This window comes from Pituophis catenifer, unplaced genomic scaffold (assembly GCF_029215685.1).
Source record: "Pituophis catenifer annectens isolate HBS135680 unplaced genomic scaffold, rPitCat1.0.hap2 SCAF_3, whole genome shotgun sequence".
Lineage (NCBI taxonomy): Eukaryota > Metazoa > Chordata > Lepidosauria > Squamata > Colubridae > Pituophis > Pituophis catenifer.
Window position 1 is genome coordinate 110,630,306 of NW_027256883.1, and position 16,136 is coordinate 110,646,441.

Genomic DNA, 16,136 nt, shown 5'->3' on the forward strand with positions numbered 1-16,136 from the left:
TATCTGAGGTATGAACTAACTGCTGAATCTTATGTCATGGGCCAGATTTTTCATTTCTCCTTTCATCTGCAAAAGTAATTGCTACCATCTTTGAAAACAGGTGGAGGAGGCATCAGAAATGATAGATGTAACAATAGAAAAATAGTAACCTGAATAGGGGAAAATGGGTTGGAAGAAGCAGTAGGAGAAGGAAAAAAGTCTGTAGATTGCAAAATGGCCTTTCATGGTATAGGGCTTGACGATTTTAGTATGTGGAAAGAAGTCTTTTCAAGTTTAGAACAGAGCAGTTCCTAGATGCACTTGATCTTCCTGGAAGCTGTTTTTCCAAGGACAGATTTTTTTAAAAAAAGAAGCCCATGTATTTAACAATATAAAGATATCTATTATTCAAAAAATGGAGAGATGTATTTTATCTAGGAATTAACCAGAGATCTCAGACTTTCCAAAGGAAAGGATTAAAGGAAAGGAAGCTACAGTCCCAAAGCTTTGTTATTCTTTATCTTTACCACCATGAAGGCAAAAACTATTAGATTATGGTCCCGAAAGAACAACAGCTTTCTTCTGTTATTTTACACCAGGCTGTGGGAGACCATGACTTCAAATCCCTGCTTAGCTATGAAAGCCAGCTGGGTGACTTTGGACCAGTCACTTTCAATCAAACCTACCCCACAGGGTTGTTGTTGTGTGGAAAATAGGAGGAAGGATATGTTGAATATGTTCATCGCCTTGAGTTACTTGTAAATATAATAGTGGGAGATAGATAGATAGATAGATAGATAGATAGATAGATAGATAGATAGATAGATAGATTTCCATGTTGGGCAATGAGAACAGTTGGTAGAAGAAGGAGAAAAGTGAGTTACTAGTACAGGATTATGTTGTCCTGTACTAGTATGTGACTGAGTATATAAAAGAGAAATGTGGGAAAAGGGGCTGAAGAGATGGAAATGGAAATAATATGGAACAAATGAAAGGGAAAAATGTAGAAGTGGGTGAAGTTTAATTATGGGTTTTATTATTAAAATTCATGGATTTCTGGCTTCTCGAGAGGAACTTGTAGGGAAATGATAACTTTTCTTGAGCAACCTTTAGTAAGAGCTCCAGCCTCAGTTTTATATTAGTATCTCTTCTTTTTTTTCATAAATACCAATTGTGCTTTAATAATCCAATTTAGGGTTGTTTTTCTCTTGAGTTGGCTTCAGTAGCAACCCCACTAGTTTTCTTGGATTTGATATTTGGGGCCAAGTCTCTACATAAGGTTGGCTGGAGATGTAAGAAGTTGTCTTTCTGAGACATCTTTTGCAAAATGAAAGATGGTTGAGTTAGACTTGTACCAGGTGCTTTTGCATCCAAATCCTATATCTTGCTTCTTCTGTTTCTGCTTCCTGATTACCTGTTCCTTTGCTGATCTCCCACTTGCTGTCTGTCTGATCATAGGAACTGTTTGTTCATTAAAGTTGTATATTACCATTTTAAAAAGCTGTTGCTGGAGTAGAACTCTCTGATCCCATCTTCACACACATTCCTGGCCATCTTCCCATTTGCTGGCCTGGCTTCTGAGACAAGACCCTGAAAGCATTCTGAGATTTTCCAAAGCAGATTCTCTGGGTTTTCAGAGCAGGAATCTGTAGCAAGAAAAAGCTTAGCACAGTGTGGTGTTGAAGTTGAAATGACAACAAGAGAAGGAAGCATGTTTATCACTACCTGATTAAAGCAATGAAGGATCTGTGGAAACAATTTTGAGAAATTTGCAAGTGGGCAGAGAGGATTTTGATCCACTCAGATATTTGTGTGCTTGGACAAGATAATAAAATAATCAGGAAGAAACAGCAAAAAGTTGCCACTATCATTTCATATATTTGTTCAATGACTGCCAATGAAGATATATTTGTACAAACGGTACAGATTTAATCTTTCCTTTAGGATTAAAATGAAGATTGAGAGTTTTGGGGTGTGTCAATTGTTCTTTCTTTTTTGCTACTTTAATATTATTGATTGTGATTGTAGTTTTTATTTGTTTTCTGCCTGAGTGGCTATATAGATATATTAAATGAATGAATGAATGAATGAACGAACGAACGAACGAACGAACGAACGAACGAATGAACGAATGAACGAACGAACAAACAAACAAACAAACAAACAAACAAACAAACAGTTTAATATACTCCTCCAGTTAAATATTGAGATGTAAATCATCTAGGAAAGTAAATATGTCTCTGTTCCTGGAGTTTTTGGTCCAACAAATATTTTTTTCCAATAATATTGAGAAAAGTATGCATGATAGACATTCTTATACTATTAATTTACTGAGTATGCAGGAGATTTTAGGGACTTCCTCTGCATAACAACGACAGCTACTGACTGAATCTCCAAACTCGACATTAAACTCTGAAATGTTATTTCTGTTTTCCTCTTAGGTTTTCTTACTGCTCTTTTTCTAATTGTTTTAATTGTTTTAACCTGTAAAAATGAAGTGTTTTAATATTGTGTGTGACCAGCCATACGCTAAATAAATAAATAAATACTGAGTATGCCAATGCTCATGTAATGAGGAAGAGGGAAAATATGTTTCATGCTTAGTATGATGTCTCTGATCCTTAAAAGAGAAGTTTAGACTAAACAGAATTCAATGAGACTATGATAGAAAGTTTATGCAAGCTTAGAGTAGTGTTTCTCAAACTTTGTGTAATGAATAATGAATCACTAAATAAACATTATATGTTTACCTCAGAGTCACTTGAACTGCAAGATGGGTGGCAAATAAATTTGATAAACAAACAAACAAACAAACAAACAAACAAATCCTTTAGTGATATGGGAATTCATGTATTTTGGAAAAAATAATAATATTATAATTATATAGTTGTCATTGTGTATGCTTTCCCCTTAATTTTAAAGGCCTTTAATATTTAATAATTGAACACCATTGACATCAACAAACTCATCATCAATCAGTTGCAAAAGGCAATTTTACTTGGAACAGCTTATATCCTGCAATGACATCTTTATTTATTATTATATATTACAATATTATAATTAATTTAATTTAATTTAATCTAATCTAATAATTAACAATTCTGCAAGAAATACCATTTGCCTGCAAGCAAGAACTGGTAGGACCATAAAATAAAATAATAGAAAATAAAGTACCTAAAGTGCTCTGGGACTTTAGAATTCCAACAGCTAGCCATCCACCACATAATACCCCAGACTTAACAATTGTTGATTAAAAAGGTGAAAGATTTCTAGATAGTGGATGTGGGAGAACCTGAAGACAGCAGAAGAAAAGAGAAAGAACTGGAGAAAATAATAAAATACAAGGATCTGCAAATAGAAGTAGAATGACTGTGGCAAAGGAAAACAAAGGTAGTGCCAATAGTAATAGGTGCCTTGGGTACAATCCCAAAACAACTGGAGCACTATTTGAACACCATCAGCATTGATGAAATTGCCATCAATGTTGTCTTACTTGGGACAGTTGTAAGCTGTCCCAAGTAAAGCAAAAGGCAGCTTTACTTGGGACAGCTTACATCCTGCGACAATATCTTTAACACCAGCGAAGAACAACAAGTAGATGTTGGTCCTTGGGAAGGCCTCGAAAGGTGGATAAAAATGCCAAATCCAATCTAAACATCTGGCTAACTATGTGACCAACCATAATAGTAAATTGATATGCCATCTGACTCCCAGTGACAAAAAAGCTCTACTGTAATTAAATTATTTTATTCTGTCTTAATTAAAAGTAATTTTGTTGGCATTAAGTTCTCTGGGTAAATCAATAATATATTTGTTTAGTTCATCTGAGAGACTGTGGCAGATCACCTAGCAGATCTTGACCGGTCACCCAATGGTACACAGACCACACTTTGAGAAACACTGCTTTGGAGCAATGATAATAAAGTTCAGGTATTTTCATGACTTTGTTAACTGATGAAAGCTTTCATTGGAGAAGCTGCTTGTTGCCATGGAATATTTAACACTAGAATTATTTTATTAGATTAAGCAACACTTCTTAAACTGTAAGTATGTGAAATGTTTTTACTAAAATCTTAGGAAATGGTCAGAAACAGAATAAAATTTCCTCTAGGAATATATTGACATGTTGTGCTGTCAAATACCTTATAACTCTTCTTTTTGGAAGCAATATCCATAACCTCATAATTCATGAAATGGAAACAAGAATTCAACATTCAAAGCTATTCAGAGTAAACAAAACATACTAAGGGGTACATTTACCTTTCCCCTCCAGTTACGTTTTGTTATTTCTGAACCATAGTATTTAATTTCATATGAAGAAAAAAAGGATTGTGATTGAACTATCTTGCAATTTGCATTTAGTACAAATGTCAGAAGAATTGGTCATTTTTCAGATATTCACATTCATCTTCTTATATCCTATGCGAGAGCCAGGTTTTAATCACCAAATGTTTTGGCTCCAACATTTGTAGATTTTTCCTCCACATTACTGAATTCCAGATGATCTGGGAAAGTAATTGGTACTGAAGGTTGAAAAATAGTCTCTTATTTTTTTTCCTACCATGTTAATATTTGAGCAATAAGGAAATGAAGATGCAGGTATTTTTGAGACTATTGGCCTCTATTTTTTCATTAGTACATTTTGTAGATCTTGAAAATGTCTTTGGAGTTTTATTTTTGCATGTGTTAAAATAGTTCATTGCTCCAATCTTGAATGGCAGTATTCCAATGTATTTACTGTATATATACAGCTAAAACATTGCATTCTTTTTATCTGTATTTAGAAGTTTGTAAGAGCGAGCTTTGGAAATCCTCTGTGAAAGGTTGTATTCTATTAATTAGAAAGATGGTTAAGACTTTGAGGTCAGGTATGCTACACTGATCCCATGAGCAGGGGCTACTTCATATATTCTTAATCTGTCTTTCTTAGGACCTAACTAGATATAGTCCTGGTCAGAAATGGTCTGTCTCATCTACAAGACTCCCAATTCAAGATCCCAAATTATTAGCTATAAGGAGAACAGTCAGCAGCTCACAAGGAGTACCAGTGAAATATATTTTATGTTTCATCACATTAATGAGCCATTTGTAATATTTCAAAACTTATTTCATTTAATTTAAATAGCATCTTTCTAGTTGCAAAGAGTGTATACTTGAAAAAAATCCCTGCGTCACTGTAATTTAATATTTGCTACCTTTTGTTTACCTTGCATATAATAATGAATATTACCAACAACACTAAGCAGGAATACATTATGCAAAATACTTGCTGGTACTTAATGTCCACATAATAGTGGCCTAATTGCAGAATGAAAAGTGATCTTCCCTAGTATATCCAGCTGTCTCAGCAAGCAATTGTATTAAATATTTGTTTTCCAGAAGAAGAATGAATAACCATGGGATAGGAAAGACAGATGGGACTGAGACCAGGAATTGTCAGTGTGTGGGCCATTTGCTATAATGCTCCTTTGGGGTTTTACTTGCTCAGTCAGCACCAATTCTCTGGATAGCTCCACTGGCAAAAGAATAAGGCTGGCTGCAAAGCTGAACAATTTAATGCTTGATGCAATGGGATATGCAAATAGTGTCTACTTTTCTTTTTTTTTTACCTAAGCGATTAGACAAACCATTTTCATTAAACTGCAATTTCCAAGAGATTTGGGGTGGGGTGGGCCGGAAATAACATTTCAATCAGTTTAAATATGTACCGGTAATTTTGCTGTAGCTATGCCATGTGGTTTATACTGTTTCTGAGCTTAAGATGGAAGATGATATAATATTTTTACTGGCATTCCTTATATTGCATTCTTTCCCCCTTTTTTCTCTCTGTCCTCTCCATTCAGGTGTATTTGACAATTGCTCTCACATTGGCAGTGATAAGGGGTGGACTTTGGGCATCCGTTTGGAGGAGAATCCTGAAAGAAAGAATGCCCGCTTCTTCTTCTCACTCCGTACAGACCGTATCAAGAAATCTGCCACTATATTGGCATATCACCGTTACCAGCTCCATACATGGACTCATGTGGCGGCCACTTACAGTGGGAAGGAGATGCTTCTATACATCAATGGCAGGCGGGTAGCTCGCAGTTCCCAGCAGTCTGGTGACCTTCACAGTCCCTTTATGGCCTCGTGCCGCACTTTGATCCTGGGAGGCAGCAACTCAGACGGACTCAACTTCCGAGGCTACCTGGCTCTGCTAGCCCTTTGGAACATTGCTATGCCCCAAGAGAAACTTCAGAGGGCCTTCCTGGGAAAGTTTGAAGACAGAGAACTTTCCTTATTGCTCAGTGCAAAGTTCAGCCATTTGCAGCAGCAGTGGGCAACATTCAAGGATGGAGTCTACCCACAAGTAGAGATGATATATAGACCAGAACCTCAAGTTCTGTCTCCACTTATACCCCCACTCTGTGGACAGACTGCCTGTGATAATGTGGAATTGATATCTCATTACAACAGCCACTGGCCACTACGGAATGAGAAAGTAGTTCACTATCGGGTTGTCAATATCTATGATGATGATGGTCTCCATCCTACTGTGAGTGAGGAACAGATCGCCCACCAGCACCAAGCCCTGAATGAGGCCTTTGGCCGCTATAACATCACTTGGCAACTTAGAATTCACAAAGTATACAATTCATTGCTCCGCTACCGTGTGATTCTAATGAACTGTGAGCCAGGAAAAATTGGCAACGAGTTTTGCAATCCTGAGTGCAAGCACCCATTGACAGGCTACGATGGTGGTGACTGCCGTTGGCTGGGGCGCTGCTATATCTGGGAGCGTCGGGATGGTGTTTGCAACATGGAGTGCAACAATATGCTCCACAATTTTGATGATGGAGACTGTTGTAACCCCAAAGTAACTAATGTAAGGAAAACTTGCTTTGATCCAGATTCTCCACAAAGGTAAGTAGAAGTGGCCAAGGCATTGTGCTACTCTCTGGGGGTTTCTAAGTTCCCAAAGATTACAGTCTTTATGAGTAAATTTCTGTTTTTAAATTTTTTTTTTCATTAATCTTCTGCTAGATATCTAACTCAAAGCTTATCCTACATTAATTTATAGTTGTTGTTGTTGTTATTAATTACACAAGTATATATTGTTGTGAAGCTTTTAACAGCTTTACTGTCATTGGAAAAGTCTTTTTCCACTAGTGATTTATAGTATTTTTGTGGCATCACTCAGTCATCATTGTGGTGATATAAAATTGGTCCTAATTACTATTTTAGAGGGGCACAAAGGTTGGACAACTATAGAAGACTGTCAAAGTTCCTAGTGAAAAAAATACCTTTCCCATTTTCTCCATTTGTTTATATCTGTGCAAGTGGAAACATACAATTCCAATTCCTTAACGTTAATTCACACATTATTCAGGAACAGTCTTGACTTCATCCTTGAGTACAGTCCATTGTAAATAAATGTAAGTAGAAGTTGACAATGTTTGTATTTCCAAACAGCAGTCATCTTTTATATTTTTAATTGATTAGTTGAAACTTAGTCTGTTTTATTTGATACCTAACAAAGTATGCAAAGAATTTAGTTATCATTTTCTTTCTTGCATACCATTTTTCTTTAGATCATGACTGGCAACTCACTACCCCATGTGCTGCAAAAACTGTGACCCAGGGATTTGTGCATTTCCCAACTCTATGCTTTTTCCACCAACCATTGATCAATTGGAAAATGCTTTGCTTGTTTGATACCAACAGCACTAATTAGATAACATGTTACAAGTGTCCCAAAAATTTAATACACATCATTGGATAGGAGCTGGAAGCACTATGTAAAATAGGGATTTATTTAAGGTAATTGCAGGGATATTAGACAGCTGGGCATAAAGTGAACATGTGTCTCCTGCAAGTACCAGTAGGCAAGTTGATACTGATAGTATTTTCTTAATAGTGTTGTATGTAGCTATACCTTTCCTCTGTTACTTACTTACTGTGATAACACAAACCCATTAGCACTGCTACCTTATTAATAAGCTTTGTAATTAATTTACTAAGATAGCTTTCTCTTCTATTATGTATTAAAATATATACCATTTATTGAGGCACTATATCATTCTGATTATTTTTTGGCAGTAGTTTGATTAGCTTTCCTTTCCTTTTCATTAATTTTTATGGCCTTTGAGTTGTAGATGTTGACTTCTGAATTCTTAATACAATTCTCAACCTCTAGAGTTCTGTAAATTTCCTCCTAGAAGCTGAGCATTTTACTGAAGGAAGTTGGAAATTGTAGCAAGGCTGGGATATTAGCCAGGAACTATTCCTGGGAAAATAGCAACAAGTGCATCAAATACAGGCGGGAGCTACTAGGACCCGAATTGCTTTTAGTTTATGTGTCAGGGGTTATCAAAGTTAATTGCAAGATGTTTTACAGCTGCCCTAACTGTCATATGACTGTCACAGGTGTTTGGCAGTAAATTGTTGATCAGAAGCAAGGTGCACAATAAAAGTGACAAACATTCCTATCCCCAAAACCAACACAGAGCACTTTTAGTGGGTCTGGAGTCTGAAGAAATTAAACTTATAATTACTGAAAATAATATTTATGCCACCCGACCACCAACATTTTAGAATAGTCCAACAGAGGCTCCAGCAGTCCCATTTTACAAGAAGGCTTTTGGTCCATGGAATATAGATTCCTTACCTCTGATCAGGACATTTTATGAATTTGGCATAATGAACAGTAAGCTGCAAAACTCAACTACAATATATTTGTAAAATATTTAAATTTAAATATTAGCTCTGCTACAAACATTTAACACAAGAGTTCATTATTTAGCCCAGAGTTGATTAGAATTTATTGACAGAACCAGCAGAAAATGCTTGTATCAACACCAATTTTTTGCCTGTAAATGAAAAATAAAAAAGGGAAGGATAGAAATGGATACTTTTCATTTGGGTTTGTAATTCCCAGACATCAGTTATAGTTTTGGCTGGGAATTCTGGATTGCAGTCCTAATTCAACTGGGGAGACCAGGAATGGGAAATTTGATATTTTATCATCATCTCATGTATACTTGTATACATTGAACTATTGGTCAAGCAGAGAACTGTTCTGAACCAGAGAGATGAATTTTGCAAGAGAATATTTTATAAATCAATTTTATTTTCTGTTGGCTCTTTGAGATATGCCAGCTCAGAAAATAGACTTGGCAAGGACTACTGGAACACTATTGAGGAAGGGTATAATAGAATCCTGAAAGCCTATCCAGATATTCATTTTTTTTCTTTCTTTCTCTATCAGATAGAATCAAGGCAGGACAATTTTGAATTTCTTTCTTCTTTCCTCCTTCAAAATAAAGCTGGTGTTTAATTAAGGACTGTATGATTATTGAATTCTTTCTCTGACTCCTCTCTACTTTTCGAATGTATTGTAATGTGCCTTATTTCATCCTAACCATATTCCTGTAAAGTAGGTCACTTCCTCTTTTATATGCTTGTTTCTTCTATCTATAGAAAGGATGCAAGAGAGTGATTTGCCCAAGATCCAGCTATCTCATAGCAAAGTTGGAATCTGAAGCTTGTGACTCCAAAATACCAGTTTTGCTGTTCAAAACAATTTTTAACTGGAAACAAATGAAGAAAAGGAAACAAAGATTGTATGATCAGACCCCATCTGGTTAAAAGTCCTGGATGGGAGGGCTGGTGGTGTTAACGGAAAGAGAAGCAGAAGGAGAGCTTATTCTGATACCTTGCAATTTAATTTTACCTTTAATTTGATTCAAAAACTCAGGAAGATAGGCATACAGTTTAAACATTAGAATGACATCTATTTGATTCAATAATAGTAAAAGAAATGATAGTGATAGCATTCTAGGAACCAAATGCTGTTTCGAATAGTCCCATCTTAACCAATTTCTGGAATATTGTAACAGATGAGGCAAGCCTTGATCCTAAGAGAAAGTGACTGCAGAAGGTGGAGTCTGAGGCTACCATACCTTCTCTTAGATAGGCCAATTCTAGCCGGCTGGGCTGGCAGATACTTAGGCATGATGGTATACAGAGCTTTCTAGGTCAAACCAGTAATTTGCATTGCACTTCTTGACAGCCAGTGCAGGGCCCTTAGCCCATGTATAATGTGAGCCTGATGAATAACATTTGCCAATGAGTTTCAAACACCCTTTGATTTCTGTTTTCTGCATAAGTTGTCCAAGTATGCATAGTTTCTGTCTTGTCTATGAGCTTCTACTTTTAGCAAGTTTCTGACTATGAGTTAAATGTCTGAAGAGGCAAGATTATTTGCTCTGTCTGGAAGGAAGCCTGGCACTCTTCTGAAAGTCTTCTACAAGAAGAACCTTGTTCTGTCTATAGTACCTTAGCTCCAAAAAAGCCTGCTCCTTCCTATATTCAATTATTCAGAGGCATATTCTGTTAAATTGAATATTTCTGAGTAAAGAGGAAATATGGATTTATTTGTTTATTTTGCTTCCCTGGAAATGCCTTTGTTGTTTCATTGGAAAAGGAATCTGTCCTTGTACTTCAAAATAATGCAGCAATATTCTTGGATGCAGAAGAAAATTGCAATTGTGATCCAATTCATCTATATCTATGAAACATTACAAGCTAGATATGAGGTCCAATGTGGATATTTCCTTTAGTATAGTAGTACTTTCTTCTAACATAGGACCATATGTTCTACCCCTCTAGATGAGTTCAGCATTCTTCAGTTAGCTAAAGTCACAAAGATAGCAAAGGATACTTACATATTGACAAAACTCTTTTGCCTAGACGTATTTAATCAGTAGTCATGAAATAAGGTGGTAGGAAGCAGCTGAGCTTGAGGGGATGATTCAGACAGATGGGGACAGTTTAGATCAGCTAGATAACTTTGTAGAATTCATAAACACAAATTCTTTCAGTGTAAATACACAGATGATCATTTGAATAATCAGTTGCAGATAAGCTGTTTCTCCATGGAATTTCATATCCTTACATCTCCACCAGAAGCCTGCAAGCAGTTATTTTGAGTTTTTTGAGCTTGAAAAAATTCATGTTGCATAAATTTTGTTCTGAGCTGGAGACAAAACAGAAGCACTTTGAACAGTAATTGTCTGTTCTTAGTGCCATAATTGACATCTTGTCTTGTAACTTGTAATTGTTAATTTTTGTTGTTGTTGCGTTTACTCCTAGGACCAAAATACATAGTTGCTGTTTGCTGGGCTACCTCTCCTTGGAGGGCTACAGATATACTAAAAAAAGATGTTTGTTGAAGTGGGGGCAGTATTTTTTTTCAATGTTATTACAAAAAATAACATTGGGTGGGGATTGTAGATATTATGAACTACCACCTATGGTCTTGGTTTGAAAAATGAGAAAGCCTGGCTTGCTCTAGGTTCTCAGTTTTTCTTATGGTGGGAACATTTGAGAAAAAATAATTTTTATTCCATACAGAATATGTGAGATGTTCCAAGTTTTGTCCCATTTGGACACGCAAACTCAGACTATTCCAGTGAATCTATTGAATTGGGAGGCTTTCTCCTAAACTTGAAACAACACCCATTTTTTCATTTTGTGCATACCCTCTGTGTGCTCTTTATCTGAAAGTAGGATGACTTCAACCAAAAGATGTCTCATGTCCAGCTTTCTTAATCTAAACTTTTAAACTTTGCAGGGCATCTGAAGATTACTTGGCTTTCTGGTGATGTCATTCTATTTAGCTATGGTGAAAGCTGACTCTCTGCCAGTTATCCATTCAGGATCTCACTCAGACAAGTTTGTAAGGTTATAATGTAAATAGCGAGGACTCTAATGCTGGAAATTCTTGCTGTGTTTTTCAGGGCCTGCCACTTAAAAGGAATTTTACTACCCTTTTCGATTTGTGTGCGCTTTTAAACTGTCTGCTGGCGAATCTGCACGCCAGACTCATGCGGCTCCTGAGCCATTAAGCTCTAGTCGGTCAATATTTTGCTTTTTCAAAAATCTATTAAGTTCCATTTGCAAGGGATTACTGCTTATGTGATTGATTCTGTCTAGCAGCTAACATTAAAAAAACAAAACAAAAAAAAAATCAAAACAAACCTCAAGGAGACAGAGTAATAGAGCAGAAAGAGCTAGATTTATCCCTGAGGAGAAAAGTATCCTGTTATATGTTGCAAATTGAGAATTTTTTCTTATGCACAATTTATATCATCCATGTGAAATCAGGGCAGGTTGTGGATGTTGTTCTCATTGTATTTTAAAATAAAAATATGTACAATTTAGAAGGGTTACATGAGGCAACTAATGAATATAAGTCACTGCACTTTCTGATTATGTAGATAGTTGAATGAGGGGTCTTTGGTGCTCTCTGAGTTTGGTTGTTTTCTATAGTTGAATTTATGTCTCCTTAATCTAAGCATGGCTCTTTCTGGGCCTTATTAGCCCACCAGAAGTATATCTTAATCAACTGCTGGTTCTATATACCAAGATGTGAAAAAAAGGATGGCTTTCAGGCATTTGAAAAGCAACAATTCAGTGCTCAGAATATCTCTATCAGTAAGTTAATTGGTCTCTGTGCACTATAAATTGTTGCTTGATAGCCATTGTAATAGTTTTCTTGAGAGAGGAAAGGTATCTTTAGAATCTCAACTAGCTTTGGGACTTAACACTTCCATAATGCACTTCCCACCCCTAGGTGGGTACCAAATGGTTATGGTTGTGGTGTGAACCAACACTGAAATAGAGAGTTTGTCAGATTGTCATTTTAAGGGAGCAACCAGAGGGAGGTTGATTGTCATTCTCCCCTACATGTAGGCTTTCTGAAATCATTGGAAAATCTGCCTTTTGAAAGTTATCCAAAGGATGGAGATCTTTGGTAAATTATGGTTGTGGTCATAGATCCTCTTCTTAATTTATTCAAAGGCAAATATGAAAAAAGAATGTATTTATCTATATATACTTATGAATGAATGAATGAATGAATAAATAACATCCTATGAAGGGATGTTAAAAATAGTGAGCTACCTTACTAGTTCACCTGTTCCCAGGCCTGCTGGCATAACTAGATCTTGAGGGACCTCCAGAAGTGACAACGCTAAAGCCAACTTCACTTCAGGGTGAAGTCATACATTTATTTATTTAGTGGCAGGAGATTTTCTGCTCCATCCCCAAATTCTGTTCTTGTGTTGTCTAGGGTTTTTTTTTTGCCATCAGCATACCCATAAATGAGTTAGTGAAAAGGGCCTTTCCCAGGACTGACCCTGGGCATATTCACTTAACACAGGGTCCCTGGGCTTTCTGAGCCTCCAGGAGAAAAACAGAGTGTTGTACTGGTTAAAGAATTGGACCCCCGTGCTTGGTTTGGGAGGGGAAGCAAACATTGATATACATCACTTTTGTTCTGCTTCCCAAATTTCACTGCCCTTGTTTGCATTCTTTCCTCTTTTATACTTGTTTGTATGCCCTGATTTACAGGCTGTTGGCTTATTTCTGATGACACTTTCCTGATCTCTGTACTGCCAACAGCCAGATGGTTCTTATGCACCAAGCCAGTCTCTGACTCATGCCCATGATGATGCCATGTACTGGCTTGAATGTTCCTATATTTGAAGAGCACACAAGAACAACAATAAGAGGATGGGCTGGAAGCTGTTATCTGTTTAATTTTATTGGCAGGTGGATAGAAATTAGGTAATAGTTAATAATAAAGTTAGTTCAAAATCCAAGATTTGATTAATATTTAGTTCATCTGTTGCTTGTAAAGTGATCAGAAGATTGGCATGCAGAAGGGCAAATAAGGTACTGAGGCAGCAATGATCAAAGAACAGAAAAGTTTGTAAATTATAATGTGAATGGAAATGTAGAGAAAATAAACTTCTTTCACAGCTAGCTTGCTCATAGAAACATGATATGAATTATTTCAGATGTGACAGACCCAAAGTAAGTCATATCTGTATTGTTCATCCACTCATCCCAGTTCTTTACATTCTGCATCTAAATTTTCCTTTCAAGGCTCTGTTATCCAACTTAGACAAGAAAAATAACTATTTTCTTCCAGTGATATGGTTGTAAATGTTTGGGGACCATCCAATCTTATTTATGTTGTATTGCAGAGGAATTCTGCATTCTGGCTTTGTTCATGCCTAGTTGTATCTTACATTGCTCTTGTTAGTATTACCTCGACACCTTGACTTAGGAATTCTTACTATTCCAATACCAACAGCCAAAGCAATGACTTAAGAGAAAAATGTCTTTACTGCATGAGAGGAAAAAAACCTTAAGGTTTATTGTGATTATTTTTTAATTGATTAAATTAAAAGGAATTTCATCAGGGAGGAAGGAAGGAAGGATTTTCACAGTATTTCTCAATCTAGTACCTTTGTGATATATGGAATTCACCTCCTAGAATTCCCCAGACAATGTGGCCCTTGCTAAGAATTCTGGGAGTTGAAGTCCACAAATCACAAAGGTGCCTCGGTTGAGAAATGCCATTAATTGTTAATATCTAAAGTTACTTATAAATTTTAGACTTTCTGCTTCAGGATACTTGATGCTCACTGGTTTTCGGAATTGAGGTCTTGCTTGTTTTCCAAGTAATTTCATCTGATCACTTCTTGTAGCTCTGCCCTTTGACATGGCCAGTGGCTTTGTTCCCTAATTATTATTAGTTTTGCTCCAATATGTGACCTTGAGCAACTGTTTTTGATGATGTTATCCATTCAGTTGTGTCTGACTCTTGGCAATTCTATGGGCTGGGTCTCTCCACATCTTTCGATCTTGCATTACTTCTAAAAAACCCTAACCCTAAAGCATAACTTGTTTTTTTCTATGCTCTGGCTGTTGTCAGCTTTGATGGTATCCAGCCATTGTGTTCTTTGGCAGCTTGGTTTCCTTTTAACTCTTCCAAGCATAATTGCTTTCTCAGTGAATTTCCTCACATGACATGCCCAAAGTAAGTGAGATGCAACTATTATTACCTTCTCCTAATTGCACCAGCCATTCCTTTCTACAGGCAGCTAAAAGGAGAGCGCCAGAAGCATAAGCCTGCCATTACACTCAGTCACCTGCCTCTGCCTCATCACTCACTTGCTGCAGTAACTTTTTGCAGCAAAGAAAGAAGCAGGGAGAAAAGTAAGCTGGTCATATGTCAGAAGGGTGATAAAGCCACTGCTTATTTGGCAGGGAAGGATACAGTTGAAGCAGCACAACATCTTGATTTCTGGAAGAAGATAAGAAGTTCCAGAGGGGAAATGTTTGGTATTGGGAAACTGCACCACTAAACTGTTACTTACAGCTTTCTAGAACTGGATCTAAGCCAATTAATTTGCAGGGTTAAATGTTTTGACTTTTGAAGATTCCTATAGGCTCTTAGGGCATGTAAAGGAGTGTTGAATAGTATATCTGAGGAACAATCTCTTGCCAGTCACATCTACCCGACTCATCAGAGCGGGGAGGCAGATCCCCGAGGGAAATACACTTGGTGGGACCCAGAAGAAGGGCCTTCTCTGTGGTGGCTCCTTCTGTCTAGAACATCAGTCCCCCAGAGATTAGAATGGCCCCCACTCTAATACTCTTCTGGAAGGCGCTGAAGACCTGGTTCTGCCAGCAGGCCTGGAGAACCCAGAGTGGGTTGATGGAGCCCATTGAATGGCTCATGTGATCTGCTGTCGCAGAGGTATGTGTCTGTGTGTGATTTTGCTATATTGTACAAACAAACAAACAAACAAATATTATGCAAGGGCCCTGTTATTTCATAACCCTCAGTAGGTTTTTGGACATGGCTGAGCTATACCATAGTGCCATAATATCCTTGTTGGGAATAGATGCAGTGTGTTCCCTTTGATTAGTTGAGGTACAAATGAATCTAATCTAACTTTGGAGACTGCGGGGTTTGGTTGGATTCCAGGTGACTTTGAAGATTATTTTCTCAGATCTGGACACAACAATTGAAGCAATGCAGTTGAGACATGGACTAATAATCTCTTCCATTATATTGTGGCTTTGAAGTTCCCCTTATTCTACAATAGATCATTTGAGTTCCACAATAAATGTAATTTTGGGCAATTGAGTATGAGAGCAGATGACTTGAGTGACTTGTGTGCTACTTTTAGAGTGGAACTCTAAACTCAAATGGAAGTGGAAGGATAAAAAGAAGCAACTGGCTTTCTTTTTGAATGCACTTGCAGACAATTACTCAATTGAGCTTTTTGAGGTTATCTTGCAGATGATTCATTTTT

At 36.9% G+C, this 16,136-nt stretch overlaps 1 protein-coding gene across 1 annotated transcript in view; it reads left to right on the plus strand.

The window, feature by feature from the left end:
- Nucleotides 1–16,136, plus strand: part of PAPPA2 (pappalysin 2) — a 150,459-nt gene that overhangs the window by 8,370 nt on the left and 125,953 nt on the right. The window contains exon 2 of the mRNA XM_070939233.1: nt 5,823–6,882. Within this exon, the coding sequence (XP_070795334.1) occupies nt 5,823–6,882 (1,060 nt within the window). The remainder of the gene's footprint in view (nt 1–5,822; nt 6,883–16,136) is intronic.